At 51.4% G+C, this 18,170-nt stretch overlaps 2 protein-coding genes across 2 annotated transcripts; both read left to right on the top strand.

Moving 5' to 3' along the window:
* The first annotated feature begins 701 nt into the window (after nt 1-701).
* LOC116270973 lies at nt 702-5,172 on the top strand. The gene is made up of 2 exons (XM_031656975.1): nt 702-2,032; nt 4,873-5,172. The coding sequence occupies exons 1-2, from the start codon at nt 1,499-1,501 to the stop codon at nt 5,170-5,172; spliced, it is 834 nt and encodes a 277-aa protein (XP_031512835.1). The 5' UTR covers nt 702-1,498.
* Nucleotides 5,173-5,296: 124 nt separating this feature from the next.
* On the top strand, nt 5,297-18,121 carry LOC116270972 (glutamine-rich protein 2-like). Its single transcript, XM_031656974.1, has 4 exons — nt 5,297-5,339; nt 15,277-17,163; nt 17,277-17,465; nt 17,549-18,121. The coding sequence occupies exons 2-4, from the start codon at nt 15,292-15,294 to the stop codon at nt 18,119-18,121; spliced, it is 2,634 nt and encodes an 877-aa protein (XP_031512834.1). The 5' UTR covers nt 5,297-5,339; nt 15,277-15,291.
* The last annotated feature ends 49 nt before the right edge of the window (nt 18,122-18,170 follow it).

The following is an 18,170-nucleotide window of genomic DNA, read 5'->3' as shown; positions in this document are numbered from 1 at the left end:
TGTCATGCTGTATTGTTTAGAGAATCATGACAGGAATCTGTACGTGTTCAATCCTGGTTGGTTAAATCTGCAGATGCAGAGCTTTTGGAGGAGGCTGGCCGTGCATGGTACACGCTCATAGGTTCTCTTTAAGTAGCTTTGCTGTGCTTCTGTTAGGAAGTTTTATTTATATGTTTTTGGGAAGAATCTGGTACGGGGAAGTCATGCCTCGATTGTTAACACCAGATTTGTCTCGTGCTGTTTAATCCTGCTTTGTAAGGAGCTGAAGCATGGGTGCTTGACCAGGTGAGTTTTTAAAAATTAATTAATTTATTTATTTATTTATTTATTTTATTTTTGAGAAGGAGTCTCGCACTGTCACCCAGGCTGGAGTGCAATGGCGCAATCTCGGCTCGGCTCACTGCAACCTCTGCCTCTCGGGTTCATGCCCAGTCTGCCATATATTAATTGATCTCAAAAAACGGCCAGGCTTGGTGGCTCACACCTGTAATTCCAGCACTTTGGCAGACCGAGGCGGGTGGATCACCTGAGGTCAGGAGTTCAAGACCAGCCTGGCCAACATAGTGAAACCCCGCCTCTGCTTAAAATACAAAAAATTAGCCGGGCATGGTACCACGTGTCTGTAACCCCAGCTACTCGGGAGGCTGAAGCAGGAGAACTGCGTGAACCCAGGAGGCAGAGGTTGCAGTGAGCCGAGATCGGCCATTGCACTCCAGCCTGGGCGACAGTGCGAAACTCTGTCTCAAAAGTAAAAAAAAAAATTATGGCAGCACAGAAAAAAATGGCCACCAAATAGTCGTCCGGTGGCTAATTTGAACTGCCTGAGTAGCAGGTTGTCTTTTCCAAGTTGCTTCGCCTTTGATTGAAGGAAATATGTGGACTGTCTGCAGGGGAACAAGGCCCCAGGACTGCATCCCTTAGACACGGGGTCACCACTGTGGAATGGACGCAGCTGATGACACAAAGCATGGTTGCCAGGAAACCCTCAAGTCTTTCTGTCCTTATGTGGCCCCGCCAAGAGTGAGTGAATCCTGGCCTTTCTAGGTTAAGAGGATGGATGGGGTCGAGCTGGATCTTGGGAGGCCTCCTCGGCCCTTGTTGCCGAGGCTCCCCTTGTGACCCCTGTGGTGGCCTTTGCTTCCTCTCTGGGGCTCGCAGCGAGGACGTGTTCTTAGTGGAATCTTCAGGGCACGCGGGGACCCCCACGTTTCAGACGTCCGCCGGCACGGGGACTGGGAGTCCAGGGCTCCAGCTGGGGGACCCGAGGCCGGCGACAGACAGCGGAGGGGTGGCCATCGCGGACCCCGCTGGGGAACGGAGGCGCGGATTCCTCGGAGGCAGGGGCTCCGCCCAGTGACTCGCCCAGCGCCGCTGGACCCGGGGCAGGGGCGCCCCGAGGACCTCGCAGGGCCCCTGAAAGGCCCCAAGGCGCAGCGCGCAGTGAGCGGGAAGTGGTGGGTCGGCGCCCCGCGGCAGCGCACAGCTCTTGACAGCCACGATGCCGCCCGCGACCACGGTCTCCCTCCGGGAGCTGGCGGACCTCTCCATCGGCACCCCGGAGGTGGGCGCCGTCAACTTCACGGCCCTGCACACGCTCATCGTGGCCATGCTCAAGAACCTCGATCTCCAAAATACCCGGATCGACTTCCAGGCCCCGTCGCCAGAGCCCAGCCGCTCGCTGCTGTCCGCCCGGAGCTCGCTGAGCACCCCACACCTGCCCGCGCCCAAGGAGGCTCCCAAGGGGGCGCCCCGGGAGAAGCGCAGGGGCGTAGGTCGGGTGCCTCCATCAGCACTGGAGAGCCAAGTGAAGGACCTGGGTGGCCAGGTGGAGGACCTGAGCAAGCAGCTCAAGCGCGTGGACAGCCAGATGCAGGGCATTGTCACGCACGTGCAGCGCTTCTCTCAGGCCAGTGGGCTCGATCTGGCCTCGCAAGAGTGGCCGGAGGAGCAGGAGGTGGCCATGCAGGTGCTCGATAGGGTGCGGACTGGGAGTATCTTGAAGGACGCCGCTGAGGAGCTCAGCTTTGCCAGGGTGAGGGCGCACGTGGAGGCACGCGCAGGCCGTCTCTCTCCTCCAGGCCGCTTCTCTCCTCCAGGCCGCTTCCCTCCTCCAGGCCGCCCTCCAGGCCTAGCCGAGTCCCCACCCATCGTGGAGGGGCCAGCGGTGGTTTGGACGGAGGGGATGGGGACCGAGAAGGTGCTAGGCCCCAGTGCGACTGGCTAGATAGAGTGGCCCATGCTCTATCTTGCAGTCCATGGGGCTGCTTTAAGATGTCATGCGCCGGGCGTGGTGGCTCAAGCCTGTAATCCCAGCACTTTGGGAGGCCGAGACGGGCGGATCACGAGGTCAGGAGATCGAGACCATACTGGCTAACACAGTGAAACCCCGTCTCTACTAAAAAATACAAAAAACTAGCCGGGCGAGGTGGCGGGCGCCTGTAGTCCCAGCTACTCGGGAGGCTGAGGCAGGAGAATCACTTGAACCCGGGAGGCGGAGCTTGCAGTGAGCTGAGATCCAGCCACTGCACTCCAGCCTGGGTGACAGAGTGAGACTCCGTCTGAAAAAAAAAAAAGATGTCATGCAAGACCTGAAAACCCTAAAAGAAAGCCACCGAAAGGCGCAGGGCCTCCCCGAGCTGGAGGGGCCTGAGGACCCCACCTCTCCAGCCTAGTGGCCCCATCCCACCCCACTCCTTCCTAGCCCCTGTTTACAAGAGAGGTTTGCCCACCACTTATCAGACATCCAAGGATCAGAGCTGGCCCACAGTGGGGCCCACAACTTCTCAGAAGATTGTTAGAGTGAATTCCCTTTTTAAAAAGAATAAAGACATAAAGAGATAGGCACTGAGGACAAAGGCTCCCAGAGAAGGGGAGTCAGGATGGAGAGTTGGACCTCAGCTCCATGTGGCCATGACACAAGCTACAGCAGGCAGGGGACAGTTTCACTTGGACTTTTTTGTTTTCTTTTTTTTTGAGACAGAGTCTCACTCTGTCACCCAGGCTGAAGTGCAGTGGTGCAGTCTCGGCTCACTGCAACCTCCGCCTACCGGACTCAAGTGATTCTCCTGCCTCAGCCTCCCGAGTAGCTAGGATTATAGGCGCGTGCCACCATGCCCGGCTAATTTTTGTAGTTTTAGTAGAGATGGGGTTTCACCATGTTGGCAGGGTTGGTCTCAAACTCCTGACCTCAAGTGATCTGCCCGCCTTGGCCTCCCAAAGTGCTGGGATTACAGGCATGAGCCACTGAGCCCTACTTTCAACTGGACTTTTGTTTTCTTGGAGGGACAAGTGCATATAATCATTGAGCACAAGTATTATCCAGTGAACAGCAGGAAGCAACGCAGGTCAGCACCGGGAGGTAATAGACACGTGCATGTCTCAGAGCCACCTTAGGTTGGTCCTGAAAGAAAAAGCAGAAGCAACTAGGAAGGCAGCTGGACAGGGAGGCCAAGAGACAGGAGGGGAAAAAGGCTGGGAAGAGGCAGGAGGAAGAGGCCAAGCCCCAGCAGGGGAGCCCTGGCCGCTCATGCCCTCCTGCCATATCACCCCAGGTCTCGAGACCCCAGCACCAATTCACTTTTGCTCTGGGAAGCAAGTTTGCTTTCCTTTTCAAACTTTAAAGTGTGGTAGGGTTTTTTTTTGTTTTCTTTTTCTTTTTCTTTTTTTTTTTGAGACAGTCTCACTCTGTCACCCAGATGGAGTCCAGTGGCGCGTTGTTGGCTCACTGCAACTCCATCTCCTGGGTTCAAGGAATTCTCCTGCCTCAGTCTCCCTAGTAGCTAGGATTATAGGTGCACACCACCACACCCAGCTAATTTTTGTACTTTTAGTAGAGATGGGGTTTTACCATGTTGGCCAGGCTGGTCTCGAACTCCTGACCTAAAGTGATCCTCCTGCCTCGGCCTCCCAAAGTGCTGGGATTACAGGCAAGAGCTGCTGCTCCTGGCCTTTTAATTTTTAGCTAATCTTAGATTCTACAAGTTTGCAAAAGTTATAAAAAACAAGTTTTATTTTTATTAATATATTCTTTCTTAACCCCAAATAAGATAGTAAGCACCTTATGTTATAGCGATTTGCTTTGGTTCTTTTGAGGTGCTTTTCTCTTTAGATAGCACCCATGTTCAGCTACTGCTGAGGTACCTGGCACCACCTGCAAGGCAAGGTGGGCCTCATCCTACAGGCTTTCATGAGTGGATTGGAGCAAACTGAATCCCAGGACCAGAGGATCCCGTCCCTGCAACAGCACTTACTCTTACTATGCTACCAGCCAGGCCCCCCACTGCATCTCACTTCCCTTCCTGCACTTGGCTGGGGAAAGACCCAGGAGCCTGGGCTGACTGGCCAGGTAAAAACCAGGTAGAAGGCAGGGGCTCCTGCCTGTAATCCCAGCACTGTGGGAGGCCGAGGCTGGAGGATTGCTTGGACCCAGGAGTTCGAGACCAGCTTGGGCAACATGGCAAGATCTTATCTCTACAAAAAAGTGTTTAAAATTAGCTGGTTGTGGTGGTGCATGCCTGAAGTACCAGCTACTCAGGAGGCTGAGGTGGGAGGATTGCTTGAGCCTGAGAGGTCAAGGCTGCAGTGAGCTGTGGTGGCACCATTGCACTGCAGCCTGGGTGACAGAGCGAGACCCTGTCTCAAAAAAAAAAAAGGAAACCAAAAAAATCCCCAAAAACTCAAGTAGAAGAAACCCTCCCTTTCCATAAGAGCCACACGCATTCCCCCTTTCCTTGTCTCCTGGCACTGAGTCACTGTGTGTGCGAGTGAGTGTGAGAGTGTATGTGTGTGTGAGTGTGAGAGTGTGTGTGTGCACATGTGAGTGTGCATGGGTAGGGGCCGCTGTCATTCTCCTTTCCTGAACTCTTCTTCTAGGTAATTTTACAGCGGGTTGATGAACTAGAGAAGCTATTCAAAGATCGGGAACAATTCCTGGTAATACCAGCCAGTTCCTGGGAAGGGGCTCTCCAGGGGGCTGGCCCTCTCTCAGCCTGGCCCTCTTTCCAGGGCTTGTCCATCCGGGGCAGGCAGTGTGTGCCTTCTGCCTCTCAAGTCTCTGCCCCTGGGTTGGAGGGGAATCTGTCTCATCCCTGCCCAGCCTATGGTGCCTCACATGCACAGAGACTGTCTCCCTCTACCTGGCTCACCCTGAAGGGTGGATGGACCCTTAAATAAGGAAGGAAGGACCACCAGATCTGACCAAGTTCAACCCTAAAGCTTGGGGACACCCAGGGGGTGGAAACTTGTTCAACAATGGGAACAAATGGAAGCCGGAGCCGGAAGAAAGAACAACGGAAGAGCTGGAGCAGGCAATTACGGACGGCTGGAGAGCCTCACAAGCGGTGAACTAGTGGGGGCCTGGGCCGGGGGCTCCCAGAACCTCTCCTCAAGGCACAGTTGCACGAATTTGCCTCACGGATGTTCATACTTGCACAAGCTTCATTGATAAGGTATTTTAAATGGTTTTTTCCAATCTTAAGAATCATAGAAGCCAAGGGCTCAAGCCTCATCTCTGAGCACTTTGGGAGGTCGAGACGGGTGGGATCACTGAGAAAGAGATCGAGACATCCTGGTTGGTCAGAAACCCGCTCACTAAAAAATACAAATTAAGCCGGGCGGGCACCTGTAGTTCAGCAGGCCGGGAGGTTTAGGCATAATGGCTGGAAATTCTCAGGAGGCTGGAGCCTGCAGTGAGCGAGATCCGTCATTGCACTCCAGCCTGGCGACAGAGCGAGACTCCGCCTCAAAAAAAAAAAAAAAAAAGAACAAGGTGTAACATTCACGTGAATAACATGTATCCCTAGAACGATCGGCGCATCGATTTGCTAGCCATTAGCAAATTGCCTCCATGGCTGCTGTTCCACATAGACCCCTCTACACCAGCAATGGGAGAGAGAGCTTATTCCCTGACATTCCCCCAGCCCTGTATATTGGCACCCAATTTTTTGCGCTATGCCACAACCCACTGATCAACAGAGCAGCTGAAAAGAGTGTAGTTGTTATTTGCTTTTGTAGCTTTTCAAACTTTCTTTACAGTCTGTCTTGAAATGCAGGGATCTTTCTTATTAGTTGGCCATGTGGTGACAGATCCTGGAAATAAAACCTCTGTAGGGGGGCCCTTGCTGGTGGCGATATTTTTTTTTTTTTTTGAGAGACAGAGTCTTGCTCTCCATTGCCCAGGCTGGAGTTCAGTGGCACTTATCCGGGTTCACTGCAGCCTCCCTCCCAGGTTCATGCCATCTCCCGCCTCAGCCTCCCAAGCAGTTGGGATCACAGGCGCCTCACCACTCGTCGCTCGCTAATTTCTTGTATTTTTAGTAGAGACGGGTTTCACCTAGCTGGTGGAAGGTCTCGAGATCCTGACTGCGGATCTCATTTCCTGGGCTTTACTTCTCCCAAAGTATTGGGATTACAGACGGAGCCAAGACCCCGGCCAGCTGGTGGTGACTTTGTGCATCTGGTTCACTTTGAGACTGTACAGATGACCAAATTGTTTTCCAGTCCCCAATCTACCTTCACCTGAATAAAATCAAGCTGGATATGTTCAAATGGCCCTCAAAGATGAGGCTTAACTTCCCTTTTGGTCTTGACATCCATCCCTCCTGCTGGCTTCTTGGGCCATGGTTATCAAACAATCAAGTCAACTTTGACGGCCATTTGAAAATGTAGACAGAAGCGAGGTGAAGAGTAAAGCTTTTGGTGCCACCAAATGGCCATCTTGAGGAGCGCCAAATATCTGGGGACAAAAAGACAACCTGGGATCTCCAGGACGTTTCCTGATTTCAAGGCTCATTCTCAGAGGAAAGTGGCATCAGAAAGATGCTGGGTGGGCAGGGTAACTGGATGGCTCCAGCCTGTAATCCCAGCACTGGGAACTCAAGGCAGATCACTTAAGGGCCCAGAGTTCTAGCCCAGCCTGGACAACATGGTGAAACCCTGTTGATACCAAAAATACAAAAATTAGCTGGGCGTGGTGGTGCACACCTGTAATCTCAGTTACTCGGGAGCTTGAGGCAGGAGAATCGCTTGAACCTGGGAGGCGGAGGTTGCAGTGAGCTAAGATTGCATCACTGCACTCTAGACTGGGTCACAAGAGCGAGAACTCCATCTCAAAAAAGAAAAGTAGGTAAACTGGAATGCAGTGCCTAAGGAGGAAAAAGGGGACAGTGTCCGCTTCCTGTGGCTGTTCCAACAAATGACGAGAGACTGATCTGTGTGGCTTAAATAAAACCACACAGATCTGTTATCTTACAGTTCGGGAGGACACAAGGCCAGTACCAGTTTCACTGAGCAGAAGTCAAGGTGTTGGCAGGGCTGGTTTCCTCTGGCAGCTCTAGGGGGAGAATCCATTTCCTGGTCATTTTCAGCCTCTGAGTGTGGCCGGCAGCCCCTGGTTCTGGCCACATCAGCTTCAGCCTCCTTCTTGTAAGGACCTTTGTGACTTCATCACTGCATCCACCTGGATAATCCGGGATACTCCCTTCGTCTCAAGATCCTTAATTGTACCTGCAAAGTCCCTTTTGCCATGTAAGGTAATGCTCCCAGGTTCAGGGGATGGGCATATGGATATCTTTGGGAGCTCATATTCAGCACACCATAATGACTAAAACCAAAATAATGGTTTTTCAGAACAAACACCTTAAAGTTCTAGACAAATGGACATGACAGCTACAGAGGTTGGCGGGGGGGAACGGGGTCCTAGAAAGGTCGGTACAGTTTTCATTAAGGGTATCAGATGAGACTCCTGTCATTTCTGAGGATGACAGGAATTAGAAATAATGAGTACCCTCATTATGAGCTCAAGTGATCCATCCATCTCGGCCTCCCAAAGGGCTGGGATTACAGGCATGAGCTACCGCCCTGGCCTATCATATACTTTTGTTCAAGATTTTGGCTCATTTGTTGTAATGTTAGGGCATGTTAAAGAAAAAAAAATTATTTTTGAGACAGTCTTGCTCTGCTGCCCAGGCTGGAGTGCCGTGGCACCATAGGGGCTTACTGCAACCTCCATCTCCTGGACTCAAGTGATCCTCCCACCTCAGCCTCCTGAGTACCTGGGACTACAGGTGCATGCCACCACACCTGGCTAATATTTTGTATTTTTGAGACAGAGTCTTGCTCTGTTGCCCAGGCTGGAGTGCAGTGGCATGATCTTGGCTCACTGCAACCTCCACCTCCCGAGCTCAACTGATTCTCCTGCCTCAGCCTCCTGAATAGCTGGAATTACAGGTACCCACCACCGCGCCTGGCTAATTTTTTGTATTTTTAGTAAAGATGGGGTTTCACCGTGTTGGCCAGGCTGGTCTTGAACTCCTGACCTCAGGTGATCCACCCACCTTGGCCTCCCAAAGTGCTGGGATTACAGGTGTGAGCAACTATGCCCAGCCATATTTTGTAGAGAGTTTTCGCCATGTTGCCCAGGCTGGTCTCAAACTCCTGGTCTCGAGCAGTCTGACAGCCTTGGCTTCCCACAGTGCTGGGATTGAGCCACTGCACCCAGTCTCAGTCCTGGCCCTCCACTCATGATGCAGGCACACCGCACAGTTTCCATAAAGTCACCACTGTCTGCCAAAACCCATAACTGTCTTTAACACCCAGTTTCAAAATCCTTATTTTACGTTTCTGCTAAAGGACTCCACCAACCATGCAGGCAGGTCAAATTGGTCTCAGGTCAAATTGGTCTCAGGTGTGCTGTATGTGCTTAACTGGGGCTAGTGGCACTCCCCCACTGCTTTCATCCTGGTCTGTGCGAGGGCTGAACTGGCCACTACCAGAGAGCTTGTTCTCTTGCTTCTCAACAATCTTTTAATATTTATAGTTATCCTCAATTGCTTTTGGAGTTGTTCAGAACATGGTAATGAATCAAACGAGATGCTTTCACTCCGGAGAAGCAAAATGAAGGTGCTTTATGCTATGTGTGCAAGCCTCAAGGTGTCTGCTGCCTGGACCCCGAGAAGATGTACTGCTCAGGTAAAATAGTATGATAGGTCACGCTGCGGCTCACGCCTGTAATCCCCAGCACTTTGGGGAGGCCGAGACGGGCTGATCATGAGGTCAGGAGATCGAGAACATAGTGAAACTCCGCTCTACTGTGGCAACACAGTAATTAGCTGCATGGGCAGTGGCTTCGTGTGTCCCAGCTACTTGGGAGGCCGAGGCAGGAGAATGGCGTGAACTGAGGCGGAGCTTGCAGTGAGATCCCGCCACTGCACTCCAGCCTGGCTGACAGAGCAAGACCGCCTCAAAAAAAAAAACAGTATGATAGTGGCATGCAAAAGTTTGCTTGAAAAAAAGCAGCAGAGACTAATTTTTTCTGAAACGCATTCCTTTTGTGTTCAGGGTCCTCTTGCAATATCGTCTAGTTTTGTTTTTTGAGACAGTGTCTTGCTTTGTTGCCCAGGCTGGAGTGCCGTGGCTCAATCTTGGCTCACTGCAACGTTCACCCACTCTCTGGTTCAAACGATTCTCCTGCCTCAGTCTCCCGAGTAGCCGAGATTACAGGCTCACCACCACTGGCTAATTTTGCATTTTACTAGGGACAGGGTTTCACCATGTTGTCCAGGCTGGGCTCGATCTCCTGACCTCAGGTGATCCGCCCGCCTCGGCTTCCCAAAGAGGTTGCCCGGCCCCTCTTGCAACATCTTTCTGATGCCGCTTTCCTCTGAGAATGAGCCCTGAAATCAGCAAACGTCCTGGAGATCCCAGGTTGTCTTTTGTCCCCAGATATTTGCGTTCTCAAGATGGTTGTTTTGGTGGCGCCAAAAGCTTTACTCTTCACCTCGCTTCTGTCTACATTTTCAAATGGCCCTCAAAGTTGACTTGATTGTTTTGATAACCCACTTGGCCAAAGCCAGCAGGAGGGATGGATGTCAAGACCAAAAGGGAAGTTAAGCCTCATCTTTGAGGGCCATTTGAACATATCCAGCTTGATTTTATTCAGGTGAAGGTAGGTTGGGGATCGGAAAAACAATTAGTCTTCCGCGACCAGACAGACACAGATGCATGCCCAGCCAACGCCACCAGCAAAGGGCCCCCTACAGAGGTTTTATTTCCAGGGTCTTCGTCACCACGGCCTACCACAAGGGAAAGATCCCTGCATTTTAGACAGACTGTAAAGAAAGTTTGAAAAGTTACGTGCCAAATAAAACTACACTCAGGTCAGGTGGCTCACACCTATAATTCCAGCACTTTGGGAGGCCGAGGCAAGGGATCACTTGAGGTCAGGAGTTTGAGACTAACCTGACCAATATGATGAAGCCCCATCTCTACTAAAAATACAAAATTACCTGGGCGCAGGCACGCCTGTAATCCCAGGTACTCGGGAGGCTGAGGCAGGAGAAATCACCTTGAATCCAGGAGGCAGAGGTTGCAGTAAGCCGAGACTGCCACTGAACTCCGGCCTGGGCAACAGAGGGAGACTGTCTTAAAAAAAAAAAAAAAAAAAAAAAGACCAAGAAGTCGGACATGGTTGCTCCTGCCTTAATCCTAGCGCTTTGGGAGGCTTCTAAGGTGGAGAAGTGCTTGAGGTCAGGAGTTTGAGACCAGCCTGGGCACACATGGCTGAGACCCCATCTGCAGCTTGAGACTGAGTTCTAGCCGCTTAGGCTGGAGTGCAGTGGCCGATTCAGCTCACTGCAAGTTTCTCGCTTCCGTCATTCTCCCTGCCTCAGCCTCCCGGAAGTAGCTGGGACTTACAGGCGCCCGCCACCTCGCCCAAGTTAGTTTTGTATTTTAGAGACGGGAGCCTGTCAGACAGCCAGGATGGTCTTGATTTCGACCGTGATCCCACCATCTCGGCCTCCCAAAGTGCTGGGATAGGTTTGACCACCGCGCCCTGCCTACAAAAAATTTTGGTATTAGTTATGGCTAGGTGCAGTGGTACGCCTGTAATCCTGTTACTACTGGGAGTGGGCCGAGGCAGCAGATCACGAGGTTGTGAGGATCGAGATCATCCTGGCTAAGACGGAAACCCTATCTCTACTAAAATAAAAAAATTAGCTGGGTGTGGTGGCGGTGCTCAGGTCCTGCTACTTGGGAAGCTGAGGCAGGGAGAAAGGTGAACCCCGGGAGGCGGAGTTGCGAGTCAAGATCATGCACTGCACTCCAGCCTGGCTACAGAGCCACTCATCTCAAAAAAAAAAAAAAAGGCTGGCTTCCATGGCTCACCAATCAAAGTTCTTGGGAGGCTTGAAGGGCAGGATCACTTGAGGTCAGGAGTCTCGAGACCACCTGGCCAACACATGGTGAAAAAACCCATCTCACCAAAAAAAAAAATACAAAAATTAGTTTGCCCAGGCTGGAGTCCAGTGGCATGATCATGGCTCACTTGGAGCCTGTGCCTGTCCACCTACTAGTTCAATTCAGACTTTAAAAAATATATGTCCCTACCTTGAACATAAGAAGAGAGATATTATTAGCTGCGGGCTCATGATTGTAATTTGAACCCTTTGGGAAGGCATGAGGTCAGAGTTTCATCGAAGCCTGACTAACACAGAAACCGCCTTATCATGAAAATACAAAATTAACTGGCATAGGGAGCAAAATTGTAATCCCAGTTACTCAGGAGGTTGGAGGCAGGAGAATGCTGACTCAGGAGGCAGAGGCTGCAAACCGAAGATCAAGTCATTGCATTCCAGCCTGGGTGACACTGCAAGACTCATCTCAAAAAAAAAAAAGAAAGAAAGAAAGAATTCTAGCTATATCTGTGGGTAGCAGCTCACGTCCCCAATCCCAGTGCTTGGGAGACTGAGGAGGGAAGACTGCTGGAGATCGGTGAGTTTGAGGTCAGCCTGGGCACATAGCAAAGACTCTTTCTCATAAAAATATTTTAAAAAATTAGCCAGTAGGAAGGACCAGGCATGGAATATACCAGAATCCCAGCACTTGAGGCACAGAGCGGCAGATCACAAGGTCAGGAGATCACATCTGATCTTGAGCACGATGGTGAACTCATCTCTACTAAAATACAAAAAATAGCCGGGCATAGTGGGAGGGCGCTAGTTCATTTTCAGGAAGCCGAGGCAGGAGAATGAGAGCCGGGAGACAGAGCTGCAGTAACAGATCACGCTACTGCATCTGTACCATGACAGAGTGACCCGCCCCGCAAAATTAGCCAGAAGGCCGTGGGCACGGTCATGCCTGTAATCCCAGCACTTTGAACAGGCGGGATGGGATCACCGAAGTCAGGAGTTCAAGACCAGCCTGGCCTACGCAGAAACCTCATTGTTGTTAAAACAAAATTAGCCAGGCATGGTGGCGCGGCTCCGTGATCCCAACCATCAGGAGGCTGAGTACTTAACCTTGAGGTTTGGGCGAGTCGGAGATCAGTTACTGCATCTCCAGCTCAAGCAACAGAAGACTTGTCTCCAAAAAAAAAAAAATGGAGACTCCTGGGTAGTCCTGCTACTTGGGAGGCTGAAGGGTGAGGCTTCTGCTTGAGCCCAGGAGTTAAAGGTTGCAGGAGCTGTGATTTCAGCTGCACTCCAGACTGAGTGACAGCGAGACCCTGTGTTTAAAGGCAAAGCCAGTGTGTGGAGCCATAATAACTGTTTCTTTTTTTTTTTTTTTGAGACTGAGTCTGGCCTGTGTCGCCCAGGCTGAGTGCAGTGGTCGGATTCAGCTCACTGCCTGCCTCCGGGCCTCCGGTTTACTTCAGCCATTCTGCCCTCAGCCTCCCAGGGCTGGGACCAGGCTCACCATCACTCGCTAAGTTTTTGTATTTTTTAGTAGAGACGGGGTTTCACCGTGTTAGCCAGGATGGTCTCGATCTCCTGACCTCGTGATCTGCCCGTCTCGGCCTCCCAAAGTGCTGGGATTACAGGCTTGAGCCACCGCGCCCGGCCCAATAACTGTTTTAATAGCCATCTATGTTAATTCTAACACAGATGCCAGTGCTGAGTTGGTCTCAATTGGTTGAGTTATCTCCTCATTATGGGTCATGTCTTCCTGCCTCTTTGTATGCCTGGCAATCTTTGATTGAGTGCCAGCCATTGTGACTTTTCCTTTCCTGCATCGGATGTTAGCTATTTTTGTATTTTTTTTTTCTTTTGAGATGGAGTCTTGCTCTGTCCCCCAGGCTGGAGCGCAGTGGCACAATCTCGGCTCACTACAAACTCCGCCTCCCGGGTTCAAGCGATTTTCCTACCTCAGCCTCCTGAGTAGCTGGGATTACAGGTGTGCGCCACCATGCCTGGCTAATTTTTGTATTTTTAGTAGAGACAGGGTTTCACCATGTTGGCCAGGCTGGTCCCGAACTCCTACACTCAGGTGATCCGCCCACGTTGGTCTCCCAAAGTGTTGAGATTACAGGTGTGAGCCACATTTTCTTGAGCCTTTTTCCCCAAGTACACAGCTACTTAAAAACAGTTTGATTGTTTCAGGCCTTGCTTTTATGATTTCATGATTTGTTAGGTGGGCCCTTAGGTGTGTTCAGTCTAGGGCTGATTATTCTCCACTTCTGAGGCAACACTTTTCTGAGTACACTCTGCTCTGTGCTACTTGAATGATGAGTTTTGCCAAACTGGTTGATCAAAACAGGCACTATTCCCAGCCCCATGGCAGTCGGGGCACTGCTTCTTCAAGCCCTGCAGATGGTTCTTTCCCCAATCTTGGGACGTCTTCCCACATGCATGTGCCCATCAAATGTGTGCCAATCACTCGGAGGGGAACCTCCACAGAGCTCTGGAGTGGGCTTTCTGTCGTCTCCCTTCTTTCTGATTAATTTTTCTTTTTGAGACAGAGCCATGCTCTGTCACCCAGGCTGGAGTGCAGTGGCATGATCTCAGCTCACTGCAACCTCCACCTCCTGGGTTCAAGTGATTCTCCTGCCTCAGCCTCCCAAGTAGCTGTGACTACAGGCATGTGCGACCATGCCTGGCTAATTTTTGTATTTTTAGTAGAGATAGGGTTTCGCCTTGTTGGCCAGGCTGGTCTCAAACGCCTAACCTCAGGTAATCCACCTGCCTCAGCCTCCCAAAGTTCTGGGATTACAGGCATGAGCCACCACGCCTGGATAACTCGTTTCTTTCTGGTACTCTATCCTGTGACCTTCAGTTGCCTGAATCTCCCTGAATGCTCAGTTCTGTCTCCTCAACTCAGAGAGTCTGCTGGGCTCCACCTCAATTCCCCCTCCCTGCACTGCAGTCTGGAAGCGCCAGCGAGGCAGAAAGCCGGGGTGATGCAGGGTTCCCAGTTTTCATGTCTCCACCTCTTGGGGATTACTGTCCTTCATAACTTGATATCCGGTGTCTAGGAAACCACTGTTTCACAGCTGTTGTTGGGGTTTTTTTGGTTTTTGTTTTTGTGTTTTTGAGACAGAGTCTCGCTCTGTCACCCAGGCTGGAGTACAGTGGCGCTATCTCGGCTCGCTGCAACCTCCACCTCCCGGGTTCAAGCAGTTCTCCTGCCTTAGCCTCCTAAGTAGCTGGGATTACAGGCATGTGCTGCTACACCCAGCTAGTTTTTATATTATTAGTAGAGATGGGGCTTCACCATGTTGGTCAGGCTGGTCTTGAACTCCTGACCTCATGATCCACCCACATTGGCCTCCCAAAGTGCTGGGATTACAGGCGTGAGCCACTGCACCCAGCCTCAGTTTTGTTTTTTCTTGTTACGGACAGGAGGGTAAATCCAGCCCCTGTTACTTCATCTTGGCTGGAAACGGAAGTGGTTCATTCTTTTCATGGATTAATAGCATCTACTGTATTGGTGACCAGAAATATCTCAGTCCCTTATTGATGATATAGCTTATCAACGATGCTGCAGACCCCATCATTGTATGTAAAGCTTGGCATCCTTTGGTGAGGATTCAGAGAAAATTCCTATCTGTGGAGTTTCTGGGTCCATCGGTTTGCATGTTTACATTTTATTTATTTATTCTTTTATTTTTGAGATGGTGTCTTGCTGTGTTGCACGGGCTGGAGTGCAGTGGCATGATCTCGGCTCACTGCACCCTCTGCCTTTTGGGTTCAAGGGATTCTCCTGAGTAGCTGGGATTACAGGTGTGCAGTACCAAGCCTGGCTAATATTTTTGTATTTTCAGTAGAGACCAGGTTTTACCATGTTGGTCAGGCTGGTCTCGAACTCCTGATCTCAAGTGATCCACCCGCCTCGGCCTCCTGTCAGTGTGTTTCTTTATGTCAAGCTTAGCTTTTAGGACCAGAGGGCTTTTTTCTCCAGGGTCCCTAAATCATCCTAGTCAGAACTTCCAGATTTCCTTTCTTCCCGCTCTGATAGTGAATATTTTGACTGTTATTGATTTCCTTCTTCCTCTCCAACCAGGGCTCAGAAACGCTTATGGGATTTTCTAAGCGCAGAGGGTTCACTTCCTTAACATCACCTGATGGGACTCTAAGCGGAGCCTCTACCAAGCAACCAAGTATTGACCAGGCTCTGGATTCTGCCGGTGGTCTTGGCCCGGATCAGACTGCATCAGGATCTGGTGGCGCAGCACACCCCTCTGAGGGCGTTATCAGTAGGGAACAAAGCAGGGGCCCCTCTGGCACTGGTAGACAGCAGCAGCCGAGGACCCGTGATGAAGCTGGCATGCCACGACTCCATCAGTCTTCTGTACTGCAATTCAAACCAGACTCAGATCGTCGCAGGAGTAGAGAGAAGCTTACCTCGACACTTCCAAAAAGAGATGAACAAGATGCACGTCCTGGTCCAGTTCAACAGGACTTAACCTCAGCCAGGGAGCAGCCCAGTAGGGTGCCTGCTAGCCAGAGTCAGGTCCATCTAAGGTCAGATCGCCGTGGGTTAGAACCAACTGGCATGGATCAGCCGGGATTAGTGCATGCTGGCACTTACCTACATGGTGTGGTACCCCTCAGCATGGGTCAGCTTCGTGTGCCACCACCTGAAATGGATGATCAGGAATGGGGACGACTTGTCATGGATGAGCAACGTATGTTGCCACCATCAGTACCTGGCAGAGACCAGCAAGGATTGGAACTACCTAGCACAGACCAACATGGTCTGGTTTCAGTCGGTGCATATCAGCATGGTATGGTACTTCCTGGCATAGACCAACGCAGTATGGAACCACTTGGCATGGATCAGCGTGGATTTATAATATCAGGCATGGATCAGCAAGGACTGGTAGCCCCTGGAGTGGACCAGCAAGGATTGATATTGCCTGTCATAGATCAACATGGACTGATTCTACCTTTTACAGACCAGCATGGTTTGGTATCACCTGGTTTGATGCCAATTAGTGCAGATCAGCAAGGTTTTGTGCAGCCCAGTTTGGAAGCAACTGGCTTCATACAACCTGGCACAGAACAGCATGATTTGATCCAGTCTGGCAGATTTCAGCATGCTGTGGTGCAGCCTGGTGCGTATCAGCCTGGCTTGGTCCAACCTGGTGCAGATCAGCGTGGTTTGGTCCGGCCTGGAATGGATCAGTCTGGTTTGGCCCAACCTGGTAGAGATCAGCATCGTTTGATCCAGCCTGGCACAGGTCAGCATGATTTGGTCCAATCTGGCACAGGTCAGGGTGGCTTGGTACAGCCTGGTGTAGATCAGCTTGGCATGGTCCAACCTGGTGCAGATCTGCATGGTTTGGTCCAGCCTGGAATGGATCAGTCTGGTTTGGCCCAACCTGGTAGAGATCAGTATAGTTTGGTCCAATCTGGCACAGGTCAGGGTGGCTTGGTACAGCCTGGTGTAGATCAGCCTGGCATGGTCCAACCTGGTGCAGATCAGCATGGTTTGGTGCAGATTAGTGCATATCCACCTGGTTTGGTACAGCCTGGCATGGATCAGCATGGTTTAATACAATCTGGTGCATTTCCCAGTGGCTGGATACAGCCTGATGTGTATCTACCTGGACTGGTACAGCCTGGTACATATCCACATGGTTTAGTACAGCCTGGTGCAGATCCACGTAGTTTGGTCCAACCTGGTATAGATCAACGTGGTTTGGTTCAGCTAGGAGCTGACCAATATGGTTTTGTGCAGCCTGGCATAGATCAGCTTGGTTTGGTGCAACGTGGTGCAGATCAGCAAGGTTTAGTCCAGTCTGGTGCAGTTCAGTATGGTGTGGTCCAACCTGGAATGGATCAGCATGGTTTGGCACAACCTGGTGCACTTCAGAGTAGTTTGGGGCAACCTGGTGCAGTTCAGCATGGTTTAGATCAGCCTGGAGTGGATCCAGGCGTGGTTTTGGTACAGCCTGAGGTTTAGCACAAGTGTCTTGAGTACAACCTGGTGCAGTTCAGCCTGGTCTTGAAAGTCCCAACCTGGAGTGGATCAGCGTGGTTTGGTACAACCTGGTGCAGTTCAGCCTGGTCTCGTCCAACCTGGAGTGGATCAGCGTGGTTTGGTACAACCTGGTGCAGTTCGGCCTGGTCTGGTCCAACCTGGAGTGGATCAGCGTGGTTTGGTGCAACCTGATTCACTTCAGCATGCCTTGGCAAAACCTGGTGCAGTTCAGCCTGGTCTGGTCCAACCTGGAGTGGATCAGCATGGTTTGGTACAACCTGGTGCAGATCAGCCTGGTCTGGTCCAACCTGGAGTGGATCAGCGTGGTTTGTTTCAGCCTGAATTGCAGATCAAGCGTGGTTTTGAGTACAACCTGGTGCAGATCAGAGTGGTTTGGCACAAGTTGGTGCAGTTCAGCATAGTTTGGTGCAACCTGGTGCGGATCAGCGTGGTTTGGGCCAACCTGGTGCGGATCAGCATGGTTTGGGCCAACCCGGAGCAGATCAGCGTGGTTTGGGCCAACCTGGTATGGATGAGCGTGGTTTGGTCCAACCTGGTGAAGTTCAGCGTGGTTTGGTCCAACCTGGAGTGGATCAGCGTGGTTTGGTCCAACCTGGTGCAGATCAGCGTGGTTTGGTGCAACCTGGTGCAGATCAGCGTGGTTTGGTGCAACCTGGAGTGGATCAGCGTGGTTTGGTGCAACCTGGAGTGGGTCAGCGTGGTTTGGTCCCATCTGGTGCAGTTCAGCGTGGTTTGGTCCAACCTGGAGTGGATCAGCATGGTTTGGTCCAACCCGGAGTGGATCAGCGTGGTTTGGTCCAACCCGGAGTGGATCAGCGTGGCTTGGTCCAACCTGGTGCAGGTCAGCCTGGTTTGGTCCAGCCTGGTGCAGGTCAACTTGGTATGGTGCAGCCTGGAATAGATCAGCAAGGTTTGGTGCAACCTCAGGCAGATCCACGTGGCTAGGTACA

Source organism: Papio anubis, chromosome 17 (assembly GCF_008728515.1).
Source record: "Papio anubis isolate 15944 chromosome 17, Panubis1.0, whole genome shotgun sequence".
Taxonomy (NCBI): Eukaryota; Metazoa; Chordata; class Mammalia; order Primates; family Cercopithecidae; genus Papio; species Papio anubis.
The sequence above is the reverse complement of the archived record's forward strand: the minus strand, read 5'-3'. Positions and strand labels throughout refer to the sequence as shown.

Bases quoted from the DNA above. Each gene is read 5' to 3' on its own strand.
- LOC116270973 (XM_031656975.1), top strand. From the start codon at position 1,499: ATGCCGCCCGCGACCACGGTCTCCCTCCGGGAGCTGGCGGACCTCTCC. The intron at 2,033-4,872 runs GTGAGGGCGCAC...CTCTTCTTCTAG, and splicing joins AGGAGCTCAGCTTTGCCAGG to GTAATTTTACAGCGGGTTGA.
- LOC116270972 (XM_031656974.1), top strand. From the start codon at position 15,292: ATGGGATTTTCTAAGCGCAGAGGGTTCACTTCCTTAACATCACCTGAT. The intron at 17,164-17,276 runs GTACAGCCTGAG...AACCTGGTGCAG, and splicing joins TGGATCCAGGCGTGGTTTTG to TTCAGCCTGGTCTCGTCCAA. The intron at 17,466-17,548 runs GTTTGGTACAAC...CCTGAATTGCAG, and splicing joins ACCTGGAGTGGATCAGCATG to ATCAAGCGTGGTTTTGAGTA.